The 18187-nt window shown below is 45.7% G+C and overlaps 1 protein-coding gene across 3 annotated transcripts in view; it reads right to left on the bottom strand.

The window, feature by feature from the left end:
• Nucleotides 1-8096: 8096 nt before the first annotated feature.
• Nucleotides 8097-18187, bottom strand: part of ERMN (ermin) — a 58315-nt gene continuing 48224 nt past the window's right edge. For all 3 annotated transcript variants that reach the window (XM_085646417.1, XM_085646415.1, XM_085646416.1), the window contains one exon: nucleotides 8097-9329. In XM_085646417.1, the coding sequence (XP_085502543.1) occupies nucleotides 8863-9329 (467 nt within the window). In that variant the 3' untranslated portion in view covers nucleotides 8097-8862. The remainder of the gene's footprint in view (nucleotides 9330-18187) is intronic.

Raw genomic sequence — 18187 nt, 5'->3', positions numbered from 1 at the left:
AATTTCAGGAGGGAGGATGATGTTCGAAAGTGAAGGGGGACGTCATTCCAGGACTTGGCAGCGAGGCAGGAGAAGGAACATCCTCCACTGTGGCTTTGGCAGATGCGGGTAGTATGTGCGAGGGATGCAGAGCACAGCTGTCTGGAGGGTTGGAGAAAGTTTAGGCGGTGGTTGATGTATGCTGGTCCTTGGTCATGGAGGGCCTTGTAGGCCTGTGGCAGCATCTTGAAAGGACATCTTTTCTGGATAGGTAGCCAGTGGGGGTTCCTGAGGTGGGGGTGAAGTGGGTCCCTTTGGGGAGGTTAAGGATGAGTCTGGCAGCAGAGTTCAGTATCGTCTGGAGAAGGGGTCTCCAACCTTTTCTGTACTTGAAGCTACTTTTGTTAAATGAAACGTATTGAGTGCTACTAATATTATAAGTGTTGTATAATTTAAATTTTACTATATGTATAATCAACCAAGCAAAATATTTCTAATTTAATAAGACGAGCTGCACACAGGTGAGCTACTCAGAGGTAGCTGGAGAGCTGCAATAGCTCACAAGCTCCTGGTTGCAGTGCCCTGGTCTGGAGTCTCTTCAGGGGTTGGGTGGTGATACTTGCGTAGAGCATTTTGCCGTTCAAGCCGGCTGGTGACTAGCACTTGGGTGAAAGCAGGCGGAGGATACTGCATTGACCTGGCGTTTCATGGTGTGTTTGCTGTCCAAGATGATGCCAAGGGCGTGGGTGGGATCTATTGGTATAGATTTGGGTCAGAGTTTGGAGGGCCACCAGGTGTCATTCCGCAGGAAGGTGTTTTTCCCAAAAATCTGCATTTCTGTTTTGTCTGTGTTGAGCTTCAGGCAGTTGGTCTTCATCCAGTTGGCGGCATTCATCATACAGTTGTGGAAGTTGTTCCTAGTGGTGGAGGGGTCTTCTAAGAGTGAGAGAATGAGCTGGGTGTCCTCCATGTAGGATATGCTATTCTGATGATGTTGGACAGGGGTGACATGTAAGTGTTGAACAGGGTGGGGATCAACCTTGAAGGGCTGCCACAGATGGTGTTACTGGGTTCCAAAGTGAATGGTGGTAGGTGTATTCTCTGGTTCGTCCTGTTAGGAAGGATGCAAACATTTCCTTGGATACCAATGTGGTAAGATACGGTGTTGAATGCTTTTTGAGTGGTCGATGATGTTCAAGGTTGCTGTATCACCCGATCAAGGAGAGTTCTGATGTAATCAATGGCAACGATCAGGGCGATCTCGTGCTGTGGTTGGTACGGTCACTGGATTGGGAGGTGTCCAACAGGTTGTTTCTCTCCAGGTGTTCAGTGAGATTGAGGTTGATGGCCTTCTCAACAACTTTGGTGGGGAAGGGAAGCAGCAGAGAGATGGGCGTGGTACATCTTCAGTTCGCTGGGGTTGGTGAAGGGTTTCTTGAGGAGGGGTCTTATCTCTGTGTGTTTCCATGCATCAGGCCGAAGGCTGTGTTGATGGATGCATTGAGAATGGAGGTGAGTTTGCCACTGATTTCCTTGCTCCCGAGGTTGAAGAAGTGGTGGGGGCAGGGGTCCGTGGGCACTCAAGAGTAGATGGAGTTCATGGTGGCTGTGGTGCTGTGAGTGTTGAGCTGTTCCCTTGCGGTGAGCGGGTGGTTGTGGGTGCTGTCAATCGATATGATGAGGTTGTGAAGGTTGGGGTTGGAAGCTACTGTATATGGCAGATATCTTATTGTGGAAGTAGTCCGCCAGGCTGTTGCAGAGTTCCTGGGAAGTGGAGATTGTGTTCTTGGTGGCTGATGGGCTTGAGAACTCTCTACCAATGCTGCGGAGTTCCTTGCTATGGTTGGAACTTGCTTCAATGTGGTCTGCTATGGCATCTCCTTTCGTGTTCTATCAGGAGTTGGTGGTATTTGCTGAGGGCTGACTTGGAGGTGGCTCGGCCTCTGCTGGTGCACCATCTTCTTTCTAGCCGTTTGCAGTTATGTTTCATAGTGCTGAGTTCTGGTGAATACAACTGGCTTGTTGTTTGGTCAATCTGCTGGTCTTGGCTGGCTTGATTGGGGCAACCCTGTCAGCGCAGTTGATGATCGAGGTGGAAAAATTCTGGATGGCCTATTCAAGGTTGGTTGCAGGGTTGAGCTGGGTGGTGTTGAGGGCGTCCATCCATTAAGTCTTTGTCATTTTGCTCCAGCTGTCGAGGAAGGAGCTGGGGGGCATGATGGTGGTGAACCTGCAGTAGTGAAATGGATGCTGGCGTGGTTGGTCCAAGTGAGTTCGGTGACATGATTGTACTTGATTATAGAGGTTAGAAAGAAATGTTCAGCACACCCTTATATTTGTAAAAGCATTCCAATCTCAGGCCTATGTACTAGCCTTATTTCAAATCTATAGAGGTGACAATAATTACAATACTTATTAGGCAAGAATTGAAAGTCCAAATTTCCAGGTCTATAGAAAAGCAGAGTCCACCGCACTGGAATTCTTCAAAGATGTGATTTTATTTTCCTGTGGTGGAAGATTTACAAAACAAAAACTGCCAACCCATGTTTCGTCTTCCCTTAGACTTTGTCAAGGCTGTAATGCAAGATATACAATGCTATTCTAGTTTTAGAGTGAAAGAAGAAGATTCAACAATTGAATCAAATTTACATTCTGACATAAGTTATTATAAAGATTAATAAGATCTTATTACGCAACGATCATTCAATTAGCTATATTTCAGACATTATGTCCAAATTATTCACAATGTCAAGTTAGACTAGTTGCTTGAATTTCGAAAATAAGGAGACATTTCTTACATTATTAAAATCTATAGAAAAGGTCTTAATGCTTGATCGTATAGATCCAAAAAGATAGTCAATAGAGTGAATGTAATTATATGCGCAATACCCTAAAGCCCCAAAAAATCACCAGATGAATAGCACTAAGAATGAAGTAAAGAACACCCAAAATTTGTTTGAAAGGAAAGTTTAGTGAAAAGCACCCTAAATAACCTAAGCGTTTTACCACTGGTTACCACTTAGCACCCAAAGATTTTAGAACAATTAAATAACAGTACACCCACCAAATGGCTAACTGTTTTCTGACCAAGTATTGTATCCGTAGAGCAGCAAAAATTGTTCTCATGTCACTATCATAGAGATAATCGCAATTCTATATGATAAAAGAAGAGATGTTAGTACAAGGTTTGTCTAGTAATATCCCAGATAATAATTTGCCTCTTAAGACAGAGATTGGCTGGGCAGTGTTATCACACTTATCAGCTGTAGTTATAAGCCATATACAATTCACTTTTTCTAATTGCCCTAAAGCCATCATATTTTGAAATGGCCCACAAAACTTCATGTGATCAGAGGATATACAGTTCCTTGATTGATCATATTTCCAATGCTAAACATATATATAGGTCAAGGTTCAAAATTTCAGTAACATTTAGACCTCAATCAGAGAACTCGATTCAGTAGACAAAAACAGCATGTATCAATAAGGAGAGCATGGTATATCCACTTAAGATACTGCAATGTGAAAAAACATCCAATTTGTCTCATTCGCGAGTATTGCATTACCAGATTAACACTTACTTCCTATAATCTGCACCACCTGCTTCTAAATAAAGGAGTTGGCACAAAATGTGTCCAAAATCTATTTTTCTCAGTTCTGTTCTGTGAACAAAACAAGAGCATACATAGTTCTGTTTCTTACAAACAAGCATTATATTCAAGAAAAGGGGAAAAAGGCGATCAAAGTGTAATAAGTATAGCATATCCATAGGAAATGCCACAATGTAATCGAACTGAGGTATCTCCACCTACATTATTTCATAGTGAAGTAAACGTACTTCCTTTATATGGCACCACCTAATTGTAGAGAGGTGGTCCGTGTACCGCGTTATTCACATAACAAGAAAATCTCTTAGCAGTGACCTGCAAACAAAATAAGAATATATATGCTTCTTTTCGAACAACTAACCAATAATGACTTCAATTTTTTAATTTTTATTGGTGCTAGTTGGTCTCACCTTAAAAACGTGTATGTTAGGCTCAATACGCCTTCCAAAGAAATGGTATAAGGAACCCTGATACATTCCAAACCTAGAATAAAAGTTGCTACTCTTAGTTAATCCAATACAACTAACCGCATAAAAACAGGTTGAGTGTTAGTGCTACCGTTCCTATTATTTTGCCGAGACACTTACCACAATTAGATGCCGTTTTCTGCTCTATCCCGTACTTCCCGACCGAAGTATATGCGCGACACACGCCAAAATCCTTCCATATAAAAGGCGATGCCGTACATAATGTGATTGTACTTGACTCCGTTGCTGGCAGTGAAGATTGGGTCAATCATGTGTCCTGCGCTGTGTTTGGGGCTGGTGACCAGTTGGGTAAGGCCAATGTTGCTCATTCTTTCCAGCTAGGGTGGCAGAGTTTGAGGCTTTGGGGTTCTCGAGGTGGAATTTGAAGTCGCTGAGAAAGATGTAGTGCTTGGAGTCAATGGAGAGTGGGTTGATGAATTTGGGGATGGCATGACAGAAGGCAGGGCATGGTCCTGGGGGTCTGTAAGTGAGTGTGCCTCTGATAGTAGTTTTGCTGTCAGTTTGGAGTTGAAAGTTGAGGTGTTCCATGATCGGTGTGGTGTTGTTTTCTGTGGTGGTGCTCTGGGTGGTTTCTTTATGGATGATGGTGATGCCCCCTCTGTGTTTGTTGGTGCAGTCCCAGTGGATCATTTTGAAGCCATTGGACATCACAGTGGCAATGTCAGGGTTCGAGGAGGGGTATGAGCCAGGTCTCTTTGATTTAGATAACTTCGGGGGTGAGGGTGGTGATGATGTCCCAGTTTTTGATGGCATGTTAGAAGAGTGATCAGGTGTTGAGCAGGAGGCAGTGAAGAAGTTTTGGGGTGGTCGTGGTCAGTGAGGTGGGTGTGGTGAGGGTTTCTGTTATGGTGTGAAGTCCTGAGTTGCAGTCAAAAAGGTAGCCGTGGCGGGTAAAATGTCCTACCGTTGATCGAGAAGATGCGATGTAGCAGGTGTTGCTGCATCCAGAGTCCAGGGCTTGGAGCTTATCAGCAGGATATCAGTGGGGGTCCGGAAGGCCAAGGTTCCTGGTGCTGGGCGGGGTCTAGGGGCAGATGTTTGCAGACAGGTTTGCCTTTGATATATATTTGGTGCGCCAGTGACGTAGCCGCTGCATGAGTTCACTGCGCTGTCATGATGTGACCTCCATTATGTAGGTCCTGAGAGGTGGGAGTATCATTGGGAGAAGGTGAAGGGGCCCGTGGGAGGCAGGAGGGAGAAAAAATTGCAGGAATCAAGCGGGCACCGGAGGTAAACAAACAAGGAAATAAACAATACTGAGGCACTGTAAAAACAAACTATGACAACTAGAGAGCTAAATGGTAGACCAAATAACAAAATCACCCGGGAACAACTTCAAAACAAAGCAGACAGAGTCAGCAAAGGGAACAGAACACGGGGACCTGCTCAATGGGGTTGTTCTGCAACATCCGTTAAGTAGGTTCTGGGAGGTAGGCCATCTAAAATAGTTGAGGTGTTCCATTTCCGTGCAGGGTATGGACTTCAGGGTGCAACACAGACCTGGGATAGACCACACCAATGCTGATGGTCTATCTAGGTTCTTTCATCTTAATGATTAGAACTCCATAGAGTGGGGTAGATCTCCCCACTTTCAGCTGTGGGGACATGTGTTAGACCTGTCATCCTTCGGGTGGTCTTCCCCAAACCTTTTCCCTGCTTATCTCCTGTCTTAGCTGTATCTTTTTGTTGGCCTTAGGCCTCTGAGCATGATTGGCATATTTAGTTAAGTAATTAATGACCCTGGGCGTAGTTCGCAAAGTAGCGCTATGCGTAGCTACGCAAAGTGCACTTCGCACTATGCGAGCTACGCGTAGCACTTCACGAACTGCGTAGTACCCTGTTTGCACTGTGCAAGATGCCGTTTTCAATGATTGCACAGTGCGGACAAGCATCCGCCACTGTGCAATCATTGAAAACGGCATCTTGCACAGTGCGACCTATAGTTTTCTGCCGCTCGAGTAGATTTTTACTCGAGCAGCAGCTTTCTGAACGCGGACTGTTAGTTTCTCATCACGAGTGGTCGCGAGCATACGCGACCACTCGCAATGAGAAACCTGACCTCCCCGCGTTGAGAATCTCGCCGGGAGGTTTATTTTCCACGCTCGCAATCGCCAATTTGATGTTGCTGATCGCGAACAAGGAAAAAGTCTCGCTGGGATGTCATTTTGCTTGCTCGCGGTCGCCAACTTGACATTGAGGACCGTGAGCAAGCAAAAAATGACCGCTACTCTACGCATGTTTGCACTGTGCTACGTGCAGTTCGCGTAGTGCGAAGTAGCGCAAACTTCGCAAACTACGCCAACGTAGCGTAGTGCTTTGCCCAGGCTTACTAATTAGTCCCTTGTAAAGTGGTATACCATATACCAAGGGCCTGCGACAAACAATTTTACTAGAGGGCCTGCAGCACTGGTTGTGCCACTCACACAAGTAGCCTTTCACACCTGTCTCAGGCCTGTCATTGCCAGGCCTGTGTGTAAAGTTTACAGACACTCCGACTTGCCATTTAAAACTACTTGCCAAGCCTTAAACTCCCATTTTATTACACATAATGCACCCCTAAGTTAGGCCCTAGGTAGCCCTAAGGGCAGGGTACTGTGTAGCTAAAAGGTAAGACATGTACTTTTAAGTTTTGCATGTCCTGGTAGTGACAAACAGCTACATTCTTTTTCTTTTTTTCCACTACTGTGAGGCCTACTCTCACAGACTAGCATTATGAATTCCTACAACACTTTAAAGCTATAATTCCTGATTAGAAAAGAGTAGCTGCATCATGTTTCATATCTTTCAAATGATTAATGATAAATCCTTTTTACTGGTAAAGTTGGATATAACATTACTATTTTAGAAATGTCACTTTAGAATGTAAGAAAGACAAAAACAAAAATGCACTCCTTTCCTTATACTTTTCTCATTTATCATTTTTCTTCGAATTGAATGATTGCGTGCAAACTGGTTCCGTGCTCTATCCCGAGGTTATGTGATTAGCAGCCCAAAAGACACGTGCCTTACGCGCCCAACAGTCGCACTGCGTGATGCAGGAGTTACTCCTCGCAATGAACAAATGTACATATTAAGCTCCACGTTCAATCCAAAGTGTGAACCAATCTCTATACCAATTTTATCATTGGCTTGTACCAGAAATAATCCATGAATTCACAGTCACGACGAAGACAGCATGATTCCACAGTTGCTCTTTATTTCATGTTTTTCAAATGCCTTCTGTGTGTCCATCTGGGCTTCAACAGTGACACGTAAAATTAAGCAATTCATTCTGAATGGCCTCGTGTATTTCAACCCAATGCATTTTGGTCTTTTAGCCCTTCGTCAGGGGCATTGAAAAAGACATAATGAAAAGACATTTAAACCATCTAAACCATCTGCTTAATACAAACCATCTGCTTACCACAAACTTCTAAACCTCTGTGAAGTACGTTTGTGGTATTTCATTGTACTACTGTGTTTGTTGAACAAATACTTTACACATTGTCTCTTTAGATACGCCTGGTTGCTCTGTGCCCAGGTACCAGAGGGTGACACAGGTTATCTTTTAGTGTGTATCTAGCTTACCTTGAATAGGATTGTGGTCCTTACTTGGACAGGGTGCTAACCTCTGCCAACTAGAGACACAATTTCCAATAACAAATAATGTTTAATTTAGAATATGCATATTTATTGGAGCAGACAGTATGATTTAACCATGAGTGTTAGCCTTTGTTTACTCACTGGAGGAAGATAAGGCGCTGTCAAAATTCAAATAAAATTTGATAGCAGGATTATGGGGGTCCATAACAGGCCTCCACAGGACTGTGGTAAGGAAGTGAAAAATTAATTTGAAATGGCACCATAGTTTGCTTGGCAGTTCATTTAATAGTTCAGTCTCAATAGAAATGCTACACAAATCAGACTTTCCCTCCTTGTATGGTCATATATTGAAATGGCAAATCACCATGAGCATTTCTATCATATTTCATTAACTACATATCAAAAAAGAAGAATGCATGAGACATTCAACAAAAAATGATTCAATTTATAATGCTTTATTGCATTACATTATTACCACTGCTACTATAATCTGTAGTAACAATTACAATCCCGCTATTAAATCATATTACAGTATTTGGTTATAAACGTGTTGCATTTTTTTATGTTTCATTTTTGCTACAAGTTGATGATACAGCTGAACAGTTTTGACAAATCTGCGTTATATGAGCCTGCTGCTATCACAGTGTTATGTCATTACAATTCTGAAATGAAGACATAGCGATGCAATGCAACGCTAATTCCAAAGCTACATGTGAAGCAGCCATAATGATCAAGCATACCAAAAATTGCTTGGTTGTTACTTATGTATGGAATTAAAGAGACAGGTAAAACAGATATTGAAAAGAAGGTGAGGCCAGCTTACCAAAATGTTTGACCAGTGATAGGTTGTGGTTCCTAAATATTGAGTAGGGAATATCGTGGGACCTTAATATCGTAGACAGAATATTAAAGGGCAAAATACTGAAAGGTAAGTAGGTATAGAATTTTGATTCCTATATGTGTATATATACTTTTATATGAAGTTAAGAATAGTAAATCTATATTTCCTGTATATGCACTTACCTTTTGATATTTCATCTGTCAATATTATACTTACAATATTAGACTACCACAATATTCCCAAGATTGATATTCCATTGTACAATCAATAACAGTAACCAATGTACAAAGGACTATTGCATATGGTAAAGTAATATTTCTAGAATGACAAATTGAAGCTATACAATTGAAAATTCCACTTCAGTTTATAAAGTCATCATGGACTCAAATTCATCTATTCTTTGTTTGGTGTTTCCTTTCCTGATTTTTCGGTATGATACTGTATCATATTTAGAGTAATTGTGTTTCGAATTTTCAAGCTTCAATCCCAGACTTGGCTGCCCCCTGGGTGAACCAGAGAGGGAACCAGAAGTGGGACTGTTGGGAGGAGTTTCCTCTGCATCACTTTCCTGGTCATAGAAGCACGACTCTTCCTCGTTTCCGTTGTCACTTCCGACAGTCGGTGTGTTTTCACTGACTTCATCTACTTCTTGCTCTTCCTCAGTTTTTGCAGGATGAATGTCATTGTCAGTTCCTGGTTCCTTCAATTCCATTGCTTTCAAGTCATTAATTGTATTATCAGTTTTTTCTATGTGTTTTTCTAGCTGTGTTTCTTCCTTAGTAGAAACTTCACAATCATTGGCATTTTCAGATGTCTTCTCAGGGGCAGTTTCTAAAAGAAGAAAGAGTTCTCAACTAAAATGCTTTATAATTTCAGTGACATTTTCTTAAATTACAGTGCATTTCACAACTAATGATTTGTATTGATAGCTACAAGAAATTAAGTGGCATCTCTGAGGTTTAAAGGAGCAAGACCCTGGTAAGCCACTGTATAAGTATATCCAGTGCCCTACCATGCCTATATTGTATTTATGCTATTGAATGCATACCCAAAGAAGGAGTATGGATTTGATGCTTCCCCCATCACTTTCTAAATCTGAGGCAGCATCAAATTCCATGGGTTTTGCATTGGAAAACCAACTGCAACGCCCATAGAATGCTTCCCGGGCATAGAGTTATGCGGCGCAGCAATATGTGATGCGCCACCTTACTCATGCTTTATGAGGCCACCCAAAGCCACACAGGGTGGCTTTGTGTGGCTTCATAAATCTTTATGAGAGTTCTGTGTCACGCATGCACCACTTTACGTGATGCAGAATTGATTCAGGGCTCTTGCACATAAGCCCCGATGTCTCATAAAACATTTTAAGGGGAAATCAGGACTGGGGGTGCCGGAAGGGGGATCAAGAGATGTTAAGTGAGCCCAGTTCAGGGAAGAAACGAGAAAAAGAAATGATGAAAACATCTAAAAAGAACAAATAAAGCTGTAAATAGAGTGAATGAGAGAAGAAAATAAAAAATAAAAAATGATGGTAGATAGAAACTGGAAAAGAAAAGGGAAAGGAAGGACATTTCTAAACAACAAATGAGTAGAAGTATGGAAAGTTGGATTGAAGGGTGAAAGAATCAATTAAAGATTATAAGGAAGAGCAGGTGATGGTTGTCCCACCCTATTTAGGGCAGAGTAACCATCACAAGATTTCTCTGCCCAGGACTGCACTGCAATGTGTGGCCATCCCATTTAGGGAATACAAAAAAACACCTCAACATGCAGGGAAAAAGACTCTGCTCTTCAGGACCACTGATGCTTTTGTTTTCAAGAAACAAATACCCCTTTTGAACGTTTGTTTCTTGAAAACAAAAACAATATGCTAAGCAGGAGTAACAAACATGGGGTCTACTCTGCTAAATTCAGTACCTTCAGTGGAGCTGGCTCACCAGCTGTTTAACTGATTGCACAGAGTTCCCTGAGTGCGTAGTGTGAAACTCTAAAGACATCTTTCTGAATTTGACATGGGGATCGCGGTCATGACCTCTGCTGACCTGGTGGGGCAATGTGCTTCATGCTATTTCCCAAAGTATCTTGTGAGTTCACTACCTGCCTTGAAGAATAAAGGGAGATACAATCATCAATCAATACATTTATTTAGCATTGCTTCTAAATTTTTATATTTGCACATAGAATGTGATGCTGAGTCACACTATTTTAAAACAAAAAATGTAAATGCCAATTTCACTGCAAACGAATGCAAAGGAAATTATAGGAAAGACTCGTTAATTTATGATGTTATACATTCCTCAAATAATCAATTAAAGGTTATAAGGAAGAGCAAGTGGAATGTGTAGAAAAGAGTGTAAGGAAAAATGGATCGGACTTTGAAAGGATGAATCGATAAAGGAAATGGTCATCGGATGGATGGATGGATGGATGGAATGATGAAGGATGGATGAAAAGGGGAAAGGGTGGGCAAATGAGTGAAAGAATGGATGAATGAGTCACTGGTCTGATGAATGGATGAAATACCAATGGATTGTCAGAATAATTAAAGGATGGGGTGAAGATCAAAGATTGGATGATGGATGGGTGGGACAATGAATGGATAGATACGATGACGAACAGGTGAAGAGATATAATCCAGGAAGTGTTGGGCTTACTTGGTTTACAGACTCACTGTCATTAAAGATTTGGGGACTGATTTACAAGCTCCTTGTGCCACCGGTGTGTTACTTTTAATATGGGAAAAAGTGACATACCGGCGGTGCAAGGGGCTTGAAAATAAGCCCCTTGGTTCAAAGTGGGGGATAGTTTAATTTTCTGGCTACTCCCTTGATCATAGAGTCCATTTACAAGGACCATTTTCTGTTCCAGCAACAAATAGCATAAGAGGGCACTGTTCAGACTGAGTGGAGGAAGCAGCAAATGTCCACTGCCGATGGTGCCTGAAAAGTTACATTATATTATTTTTTCCTTTATTCAACAATCATATTTATACCAGCAGTTAAACTATCAATAATTATATATTTTTCAGAAAATAAAGAATTATTCTAACATCCCTCCACTGTGTACACTTTAAAAGAAAAATGCAAGTAATACAATTGTGACAACTATTATCACATTGATTGTGATATTGAAAACACATTAAATATTCTAATTAATTAAAAATATATTTTCCAAATAATACTTGTTTTGCTGTGTTGGAAATTTTGTGCATACATTTCTTCCCAACATTGTGTTTTTTATGTAACCCTGCATTACTTGAACTTCCCTCTCGTTATGAGTAGTTAAAGCTATAATTTAAATTCCATCTGAAATTGGTAAAGCTATAGGATGAAAAATAAATTAAAGTATCATGTGAAAGCAGTGGAAGAATAGAGGTATTTTGTTTTCCACAATTGTATTAATATATTGCAGCACTTCTCTCCAATTTTAGATGGCTAGATTGCCATATATAAAAAAAATTGCTAATTCCCAATAAAAAGGCATTTTTATACTAAACATAGCTGTTCGTTTGGTGTCAGGTGAAAATAATACAAAATAAAATATTGAACGTATATAAAAAGCTTTGGAAGTAGTACTTGTTGCATCATCACTAACCTCTTCTCGCATATTTATCCGTACACCATTGATCTATAAATTCTCTATTAGAGAAAATTAATTAACAGGAAAATATGTTTCAGGATAATGATAAAACTGTATACGGAAGTGACCACCGGCTGTTATTAAAACATTCATTTTTTATAACAGTCAATCACTTCTTCATTCATTGATATTGTAAAATGTTAAAGCTCAAACAGCAGTAAGATTCTTGAAAGTTTCGCTTAGGTTTATATCTGTATTAATTTCACAAGTTCTTTTGTTGATTAATATGGGCAGTCTATACTTGTTCCATCTTGGCTCCATGTAGCTCTCAAACCTCCACCAGAAAAGTCAGTTGAGTTTATAAGATGTCATATAGATTAAAGAAATATGTTCTTTGAGTAAATCATTCTGTTCCAATATGTACTATATATATATATGGAGCGACCCTTGACCTTGCCAGGTAGGTCGCTCCCCCCCCTGCAGCTCCACCTGCGCTATTTGAGTGCCTCGTGTTCCCTTTGCTCCTTTCCCTCCCTCTGTGCCCCGCTATCAATTTTGCCTTTTGTCCCCCATTCTCTGTGTGCCCGTGCCCCCTCTGTGCCCCGCTGCCCATTTTGCCTTTTGTCCCCCGTTCTCTATGTGCCCATGTCCCCTCTGTGCCCCGCTGCCCATTTTGCCTTTTGTCCCCCGTTCTCTGTGTGCCCGTATCACCTCTGTTCCCCGCTGCCCATTTTGCCTTTTGTCACCCGTTCTCTGTGTGCCCGTGTGCCCCCTGTGCCCCGCTGCCCATTTTTGCCTCCTGTGCCCCCTGTTGTGCCTGTTCGCCACCCTTGCCGCTCCCGTTCCCGCCGCTGCTTCCCCTGCGGCCACGTGCCCATTCGCTGCCCCCTGCCACCCACCTCCCAGCTGCTCCTCCCTCCCACCTCTGTGCCACGCTGCCCATTTTGCCTTTTGTCCCCCGTTCTCTGTGTGCCCGTGCCCCCTCTGTGCCCCGCTGCCCATTTTGCCTTATGTCCCCCATTCTCTGTGTGCCCGTGTCCCCTCTGTGCCCCGCTGTCCATTTTGCCTTTTGTCCCCTGTTCTCTGTGTGCCCGTGTCCCCTCTGTGCCCCGCTGCCCATTTTGTCTTTTGTCCCCTGTTCTTTGTGTGCCCGTGTCCCCTCTGTGCACCGCTGCCCATTTTGCCTTTTGTCCCCTGTTGTCTGTGTGCCGTGTCCCCCCTGTGCCCCGCTGCCCATTTTTGCCTTCTGTGCCCCCTGTTGTGCCTGCTCGCCCCCTTCGTTGCTTCTGTTCCTGCCGCTTCTTCCCCTGCAGCCCCGCCCCCGTGCCCATTCGCTGGCCCCTGCCACCTGCCTCCTGCCTCCCAGCTGCTCCTCCCTCCCACCTACCCTTAAAATGGCGGCTGCTGCACGGTGAGGAGAGCGACCCTTGACCTTGCCAGGTTGGTCACTCCCCCCCCGCTGCAGCTCCACTTGCGCTATTTGAGTGCCTTGTGTGCCCTTTGCTCCTTTTGCTCCCTCGGTGCCCCGCTGCCCATTTTGCCTTTTGTCCCCCATTCTCTGTGTGCCCGTGCCCCCTCTGTGCCCTGCTGCCCATTTTGCCTTTTGTCCCCCGTTCTCTGTGTGCCCGTGTCGCCTCTGTGCCCCGCTGCCCCTTTTGCCTTTTGTCCCCGTTCTCTGTGTGCCCGTGTCTCCTCTGTGCCCCGCTGCCCATTTTGCCTTTTGTCCCCCGTTCTTTGTGTGTCCATGTCCCCTCTGTGCCCCGCTGCCCATTTTGCCTTTTGTCCCCCGTTCTCTGTGTGCCTGTGTCCCCCCTGTGCCCCTCTGCCCATTTTTGCCTTCTGTGCCCCCTGTTGTGCCTGCTCGCCCCCCTCGCTGCTCCCGTTCCCGCCGCTGCTTCCCCTGCGGCCCCACCCCCATGCTCATTCGCTGCCCCCTGCCACCCGCCTCCCGCCTCCCAGCTGCTCCTCCCTCCCACCTCCCCTTAAAATGGCGGCTGCTGCGCGGTGAGAAGAGTGACCCTTGACCTTGCCAGGTAGGCCGCGCCAAAAGCACGCCTAAGGCAAGCCTGTCAGCGCCTGTCCGCGCCTGGACCGCGCCCAGACCGCGCCCAGCGCCAGAACCCCTGGCCCCCACACCAGCCATGAAGACCGCCTCCGATACAAAGCCAGCACCCTCATCTCTCTCAACCCAGGATGGACCCTCACCTGCTGAATGGCCACCCCGAAGCGAACACATGGTCCCTTTGTCTGCCAGAGAACTGCAGCTTCTCCTTCATCGAAGATGCAGAGACACCCACCGCGACAAAACACAACCAGCTCCACTGCATCCTGATCAACACTCGCTTCGCACGCAAATACGCCGCTGAGCTCTGGGACATACTCGACACCGCATCACCAGACGTCACCTTCCTAACCGAGACCTGGATGAACGAAGCCTCCTCTCCAGACATCGCCATAGCCATCCCCGAGGGAAACAAGATCACCCGCAGAGACCGCACCAACGGAGTCGGAGGAGAAATCGCCTCATCAGGACCGCCAAGAGGACCTTCTTCAAAGACCGCCTCAACAACAATGCACACAACAGCAAGGAGCTCTTCAACGTCGTGAATGAATTCTCCAAACCCAGCTCCAACGACATCCCGCCGTCGCAAGCCCTGTGCGACTCCCTCACCACCTTCTTCCACTACAAGATCGCCGACATCCATGACAGCTTCAAGCCCCGGATGACCCTAACAGGCCCCAACATGCTGGACCCACCACTCTCCACCGACCGCGACCCCCTGACAACCTGGGCCAAAGTGAGCATGGAAGACACAATCAAGACCATGGGCACAATCCACTCCGGCTCACCGTCTGACCCTTTTCCACACTACATCTTCAACAAAGCTGGCAGCTTTCCTTCGAGACCACGACCTTCCCTGAGAGCTGGAAACACGCAGAGATCGACGCCCTACTGAAGAAACCCAAGGCGGACCCGAGCAAACTCAAAAACTTCCAGCCCATCTCCCTGCTTCCGTTCCCAGCTAAGGTCATCGAGAAGATAGTCAACATCCAGCTCACCCGCTACCTCAAAGACAACAACATCCTGGACCCCTCCCAGTCAGGATTCCGCAGCAACCACAGCACCGAGACCGCCCTCATCACCGCCACAGACGACATCAGAATCCTACTGGACAACAGCGAGACGGCGGCACTCATCCTTCTGGACCTCTCCGCTGCCTTCGACACCGTCCGCCACCGCACACTACGCACACAACTCCATGACGCAGGGATCCGATACAGGGCCCTGGACTGGACCTCCTCCTTCCTCTCCGGCAGAACCCAGAGAGTCCGCCTCCCCCAGTTCCGATCCGAAGCCTCCGAGATCATCTGCGGCGTCCCACAGGCATCCTCCCTCAGCCCGACGCTGTTCAATGTCTACATGGCGCCTCTCGCACGCATCGCCCGACATCACGACCTCAACATAATCTCCTTCGCCGACGACATGCAACTGATCCTCTCCCTCACCAAGGACCCCCTCACCGCCAAATCCAACCTCCACCAGGGAATGAAGGCCATCGCCGACTGGATGGAGGATAGCCGCCTTAAGCTGAACACAGACAAGAAGGAGATCCTCATCCTCGGGCCCAACCCCTCAGCATAGGACGACTCCTGGTGGCCTGCATCGCTGGGGACACCCCCCGCACCCACCAACCACGCACGCAACCTGGGATTCATCCTCGACTCAAAAATCACCATGACCAAACAAGTCAACGCTGTCTCCTCCACCTGCCTCAACACCCTCCATATGCTCCACAAGATCTACAGATGGATCCCGACAGACACATTGAAAACAGTCACTCAGGCCCAAGTCAGCAGCAGACTCGACTACGGAAACGCCCTCTACGCCGGAGCCCCAACCAAGCTCATCAACAGACTGCAAAGAATACAGAATGCCTCTTCATGCCTGATCCTCGACATCCCGTGCCGCGACCACATCACCCCCCCCACCTGAGGAACCTGCACTGGCTCCCTGTCGACAAAAGAATCTCCTTCAAACTCCTGATCCACGCACACAAGGCACTCCACAAGACCGCCCAGCCTATCTCAACAGTCGACTCTCCTTCTACGTACCCAACAGGAAACTCCGCTCCATAGACCTCTCCGTGGCTACCGTCCCACGCCTCCGTAGAACCACAGCCAGAGGCAGATCCTTCTCCCACCACGCCGCCAAGACCTGGAACACCCTCCCCCTTCATCTTACGACAAACCGAAGACCTTCTAACCTTCAGGAGACAACTCAAGACCTGGCTCTTCGACCAGTAGCAACAGCACCCCCTCCTCTCTCCACCCTCAGCGCCTTGAAACCCTTGCGGGTATGTAGTACACTTTAGAAATTATTTGATTGATTGATTGATTGATTGATTGACTGCAGTGACTCATACTATTACGATTCCATCGTTCCGCCTCTGGAGGATGTTATACTTGGAACAACTGTAGCTTGGAAACCACCATTAAAACTCATCCAGAGTCCCTAAATTATTTCTGCCTGCCTCCTATTTCAATCTGGACACACCAAAAATCCTATACTTGCTTCCATGCACTACAGGCACCATTTGCATATTCAGAGAGACCCGGCATCCACTGTGCAGTCCTTTCAATATGAGTAGACCTGCTGTTCCTAAGCATTGGATTCTTTCTTCCAGGACTTGTGAGAGAGAAATTGCTCATAGCTGTGACTAGCAGCCCAATCATGCCACTAAACTCTGTGCTTGCTGCTGACTGGCACAGCTTATAAGCTGTGTATATACTACGAGGGTAACTGTTCCTAAGAAAATTAGAAAAATGCTAAAGAATTGGTATGTGTGTCTAATAAATAGGGTCGGGTGAAAGTGGATGTGGGGAATTTCTCCTTTAGAATACAGTGCCCTCACACACCCTTTCGAGTGTCATGCTTCATCATCGGGCGTTGCTCCTCGTGGGGGTGGCGCTGCAGTCCCTCACGGGCCCCGCAAGAGGGCTCTTTATCGGAGATCTTTTATGGAGATGCCGCAGTTGTGCATGGGGGTGTGTGGGCCTATAAAAAGGGAGGTGAGTAGGTGCGTTAAAAAATGCTATGTGGAGCCCAGAACCTAAGTTTTTATTCACGGCCCCGTGTAGCAAAGATTAAAAATAAAAATAATCCTGGAGCTCCTACTCGAGCGGCAGAAAACGACCGCTTGCACTGTGCAAGATGCCGTTTGCAATGATTGGACAGTGCGGACAAGCATCCGGCACTGTGCAATCATCGAGAACAGCATACTACACAGTATGCATAGTGCTACACGTATATCGCGTAGTGCGACTTGCACTTCGCGTAGCTACGCGTAGCGTTACTACGCGAACTACGCCCGGCGTTAGTTTGGACAGGACGAGTGATTGTTGCAGGATGACTGGGAGGGGCTGTACCAGCCACACTTACATTATAAAGGAATCTGACACCAGACCTGCCCTGTATTTGGTCACCCCAGACAGTTTGGGGCTTTGACAGTGTAAGTGGAAGACTTTTCTGTAACCAGATGTAGGAGTAGTGTAGAGAATACTACCACACAAAGGCTGGCACCAGGTATACATATTGGACCTCCAGAGCCACCCTTCAGAACAGACTGTTTGCCCTGCTGCTGAGCACTGTCTTGCTGTCTGAGAAGGAAGACTAGACCTGATTACCTTCACCCCAGGCTAACCTGAGTGACTCAAAGGGTCAGTCGACTAACCTTTTGTGAGAATTGCAGGGAAATGAGCTCCAGAGATCTCCCTACAACTGCCGAGCTGACTTCCTGCACTGGATCTGAAACTGGACCTCCTGAGCCCTTCTGGCCTCTTCTGGAGTAAGTTCCTGATCCCCAAGATGTGCCCAACCAGGTCCTGGATCCTTGGCTGGCATCTGTCTGAGCTCCTCAAAAGAAGAAGCGTTAAAATCCTGAAGTTCGGACTATTCACAATTGGGAACCTGCCCCTGCCATCCACGATGATGCCAACGCTAAGCTCTGGGGAGACCTGCTCTTCATGCTACAGCAACCACCAAAAATGACCGGCAAAGCAAGATCTACACTCCACCTACAGCAATGACAGCCCACTGTGACAGCCAACTT

Source organism: Triturus cristatus, chromosome 3_1 (assembly GCF_964204655.1).
Source record: "Triturus cristatus chromosome 3_1, aTriCri1.1, whole genome shotgun sequence".
Taxonomy (NCBI): Eukaryota; Metazoa; Chordata; class Amphibia; order Caudata; family Salamandridae; genus Triturus; species Triturus cristatus.
This window is presented reverse-complemented; position numbering and strand designations above follow the sequence as displayed.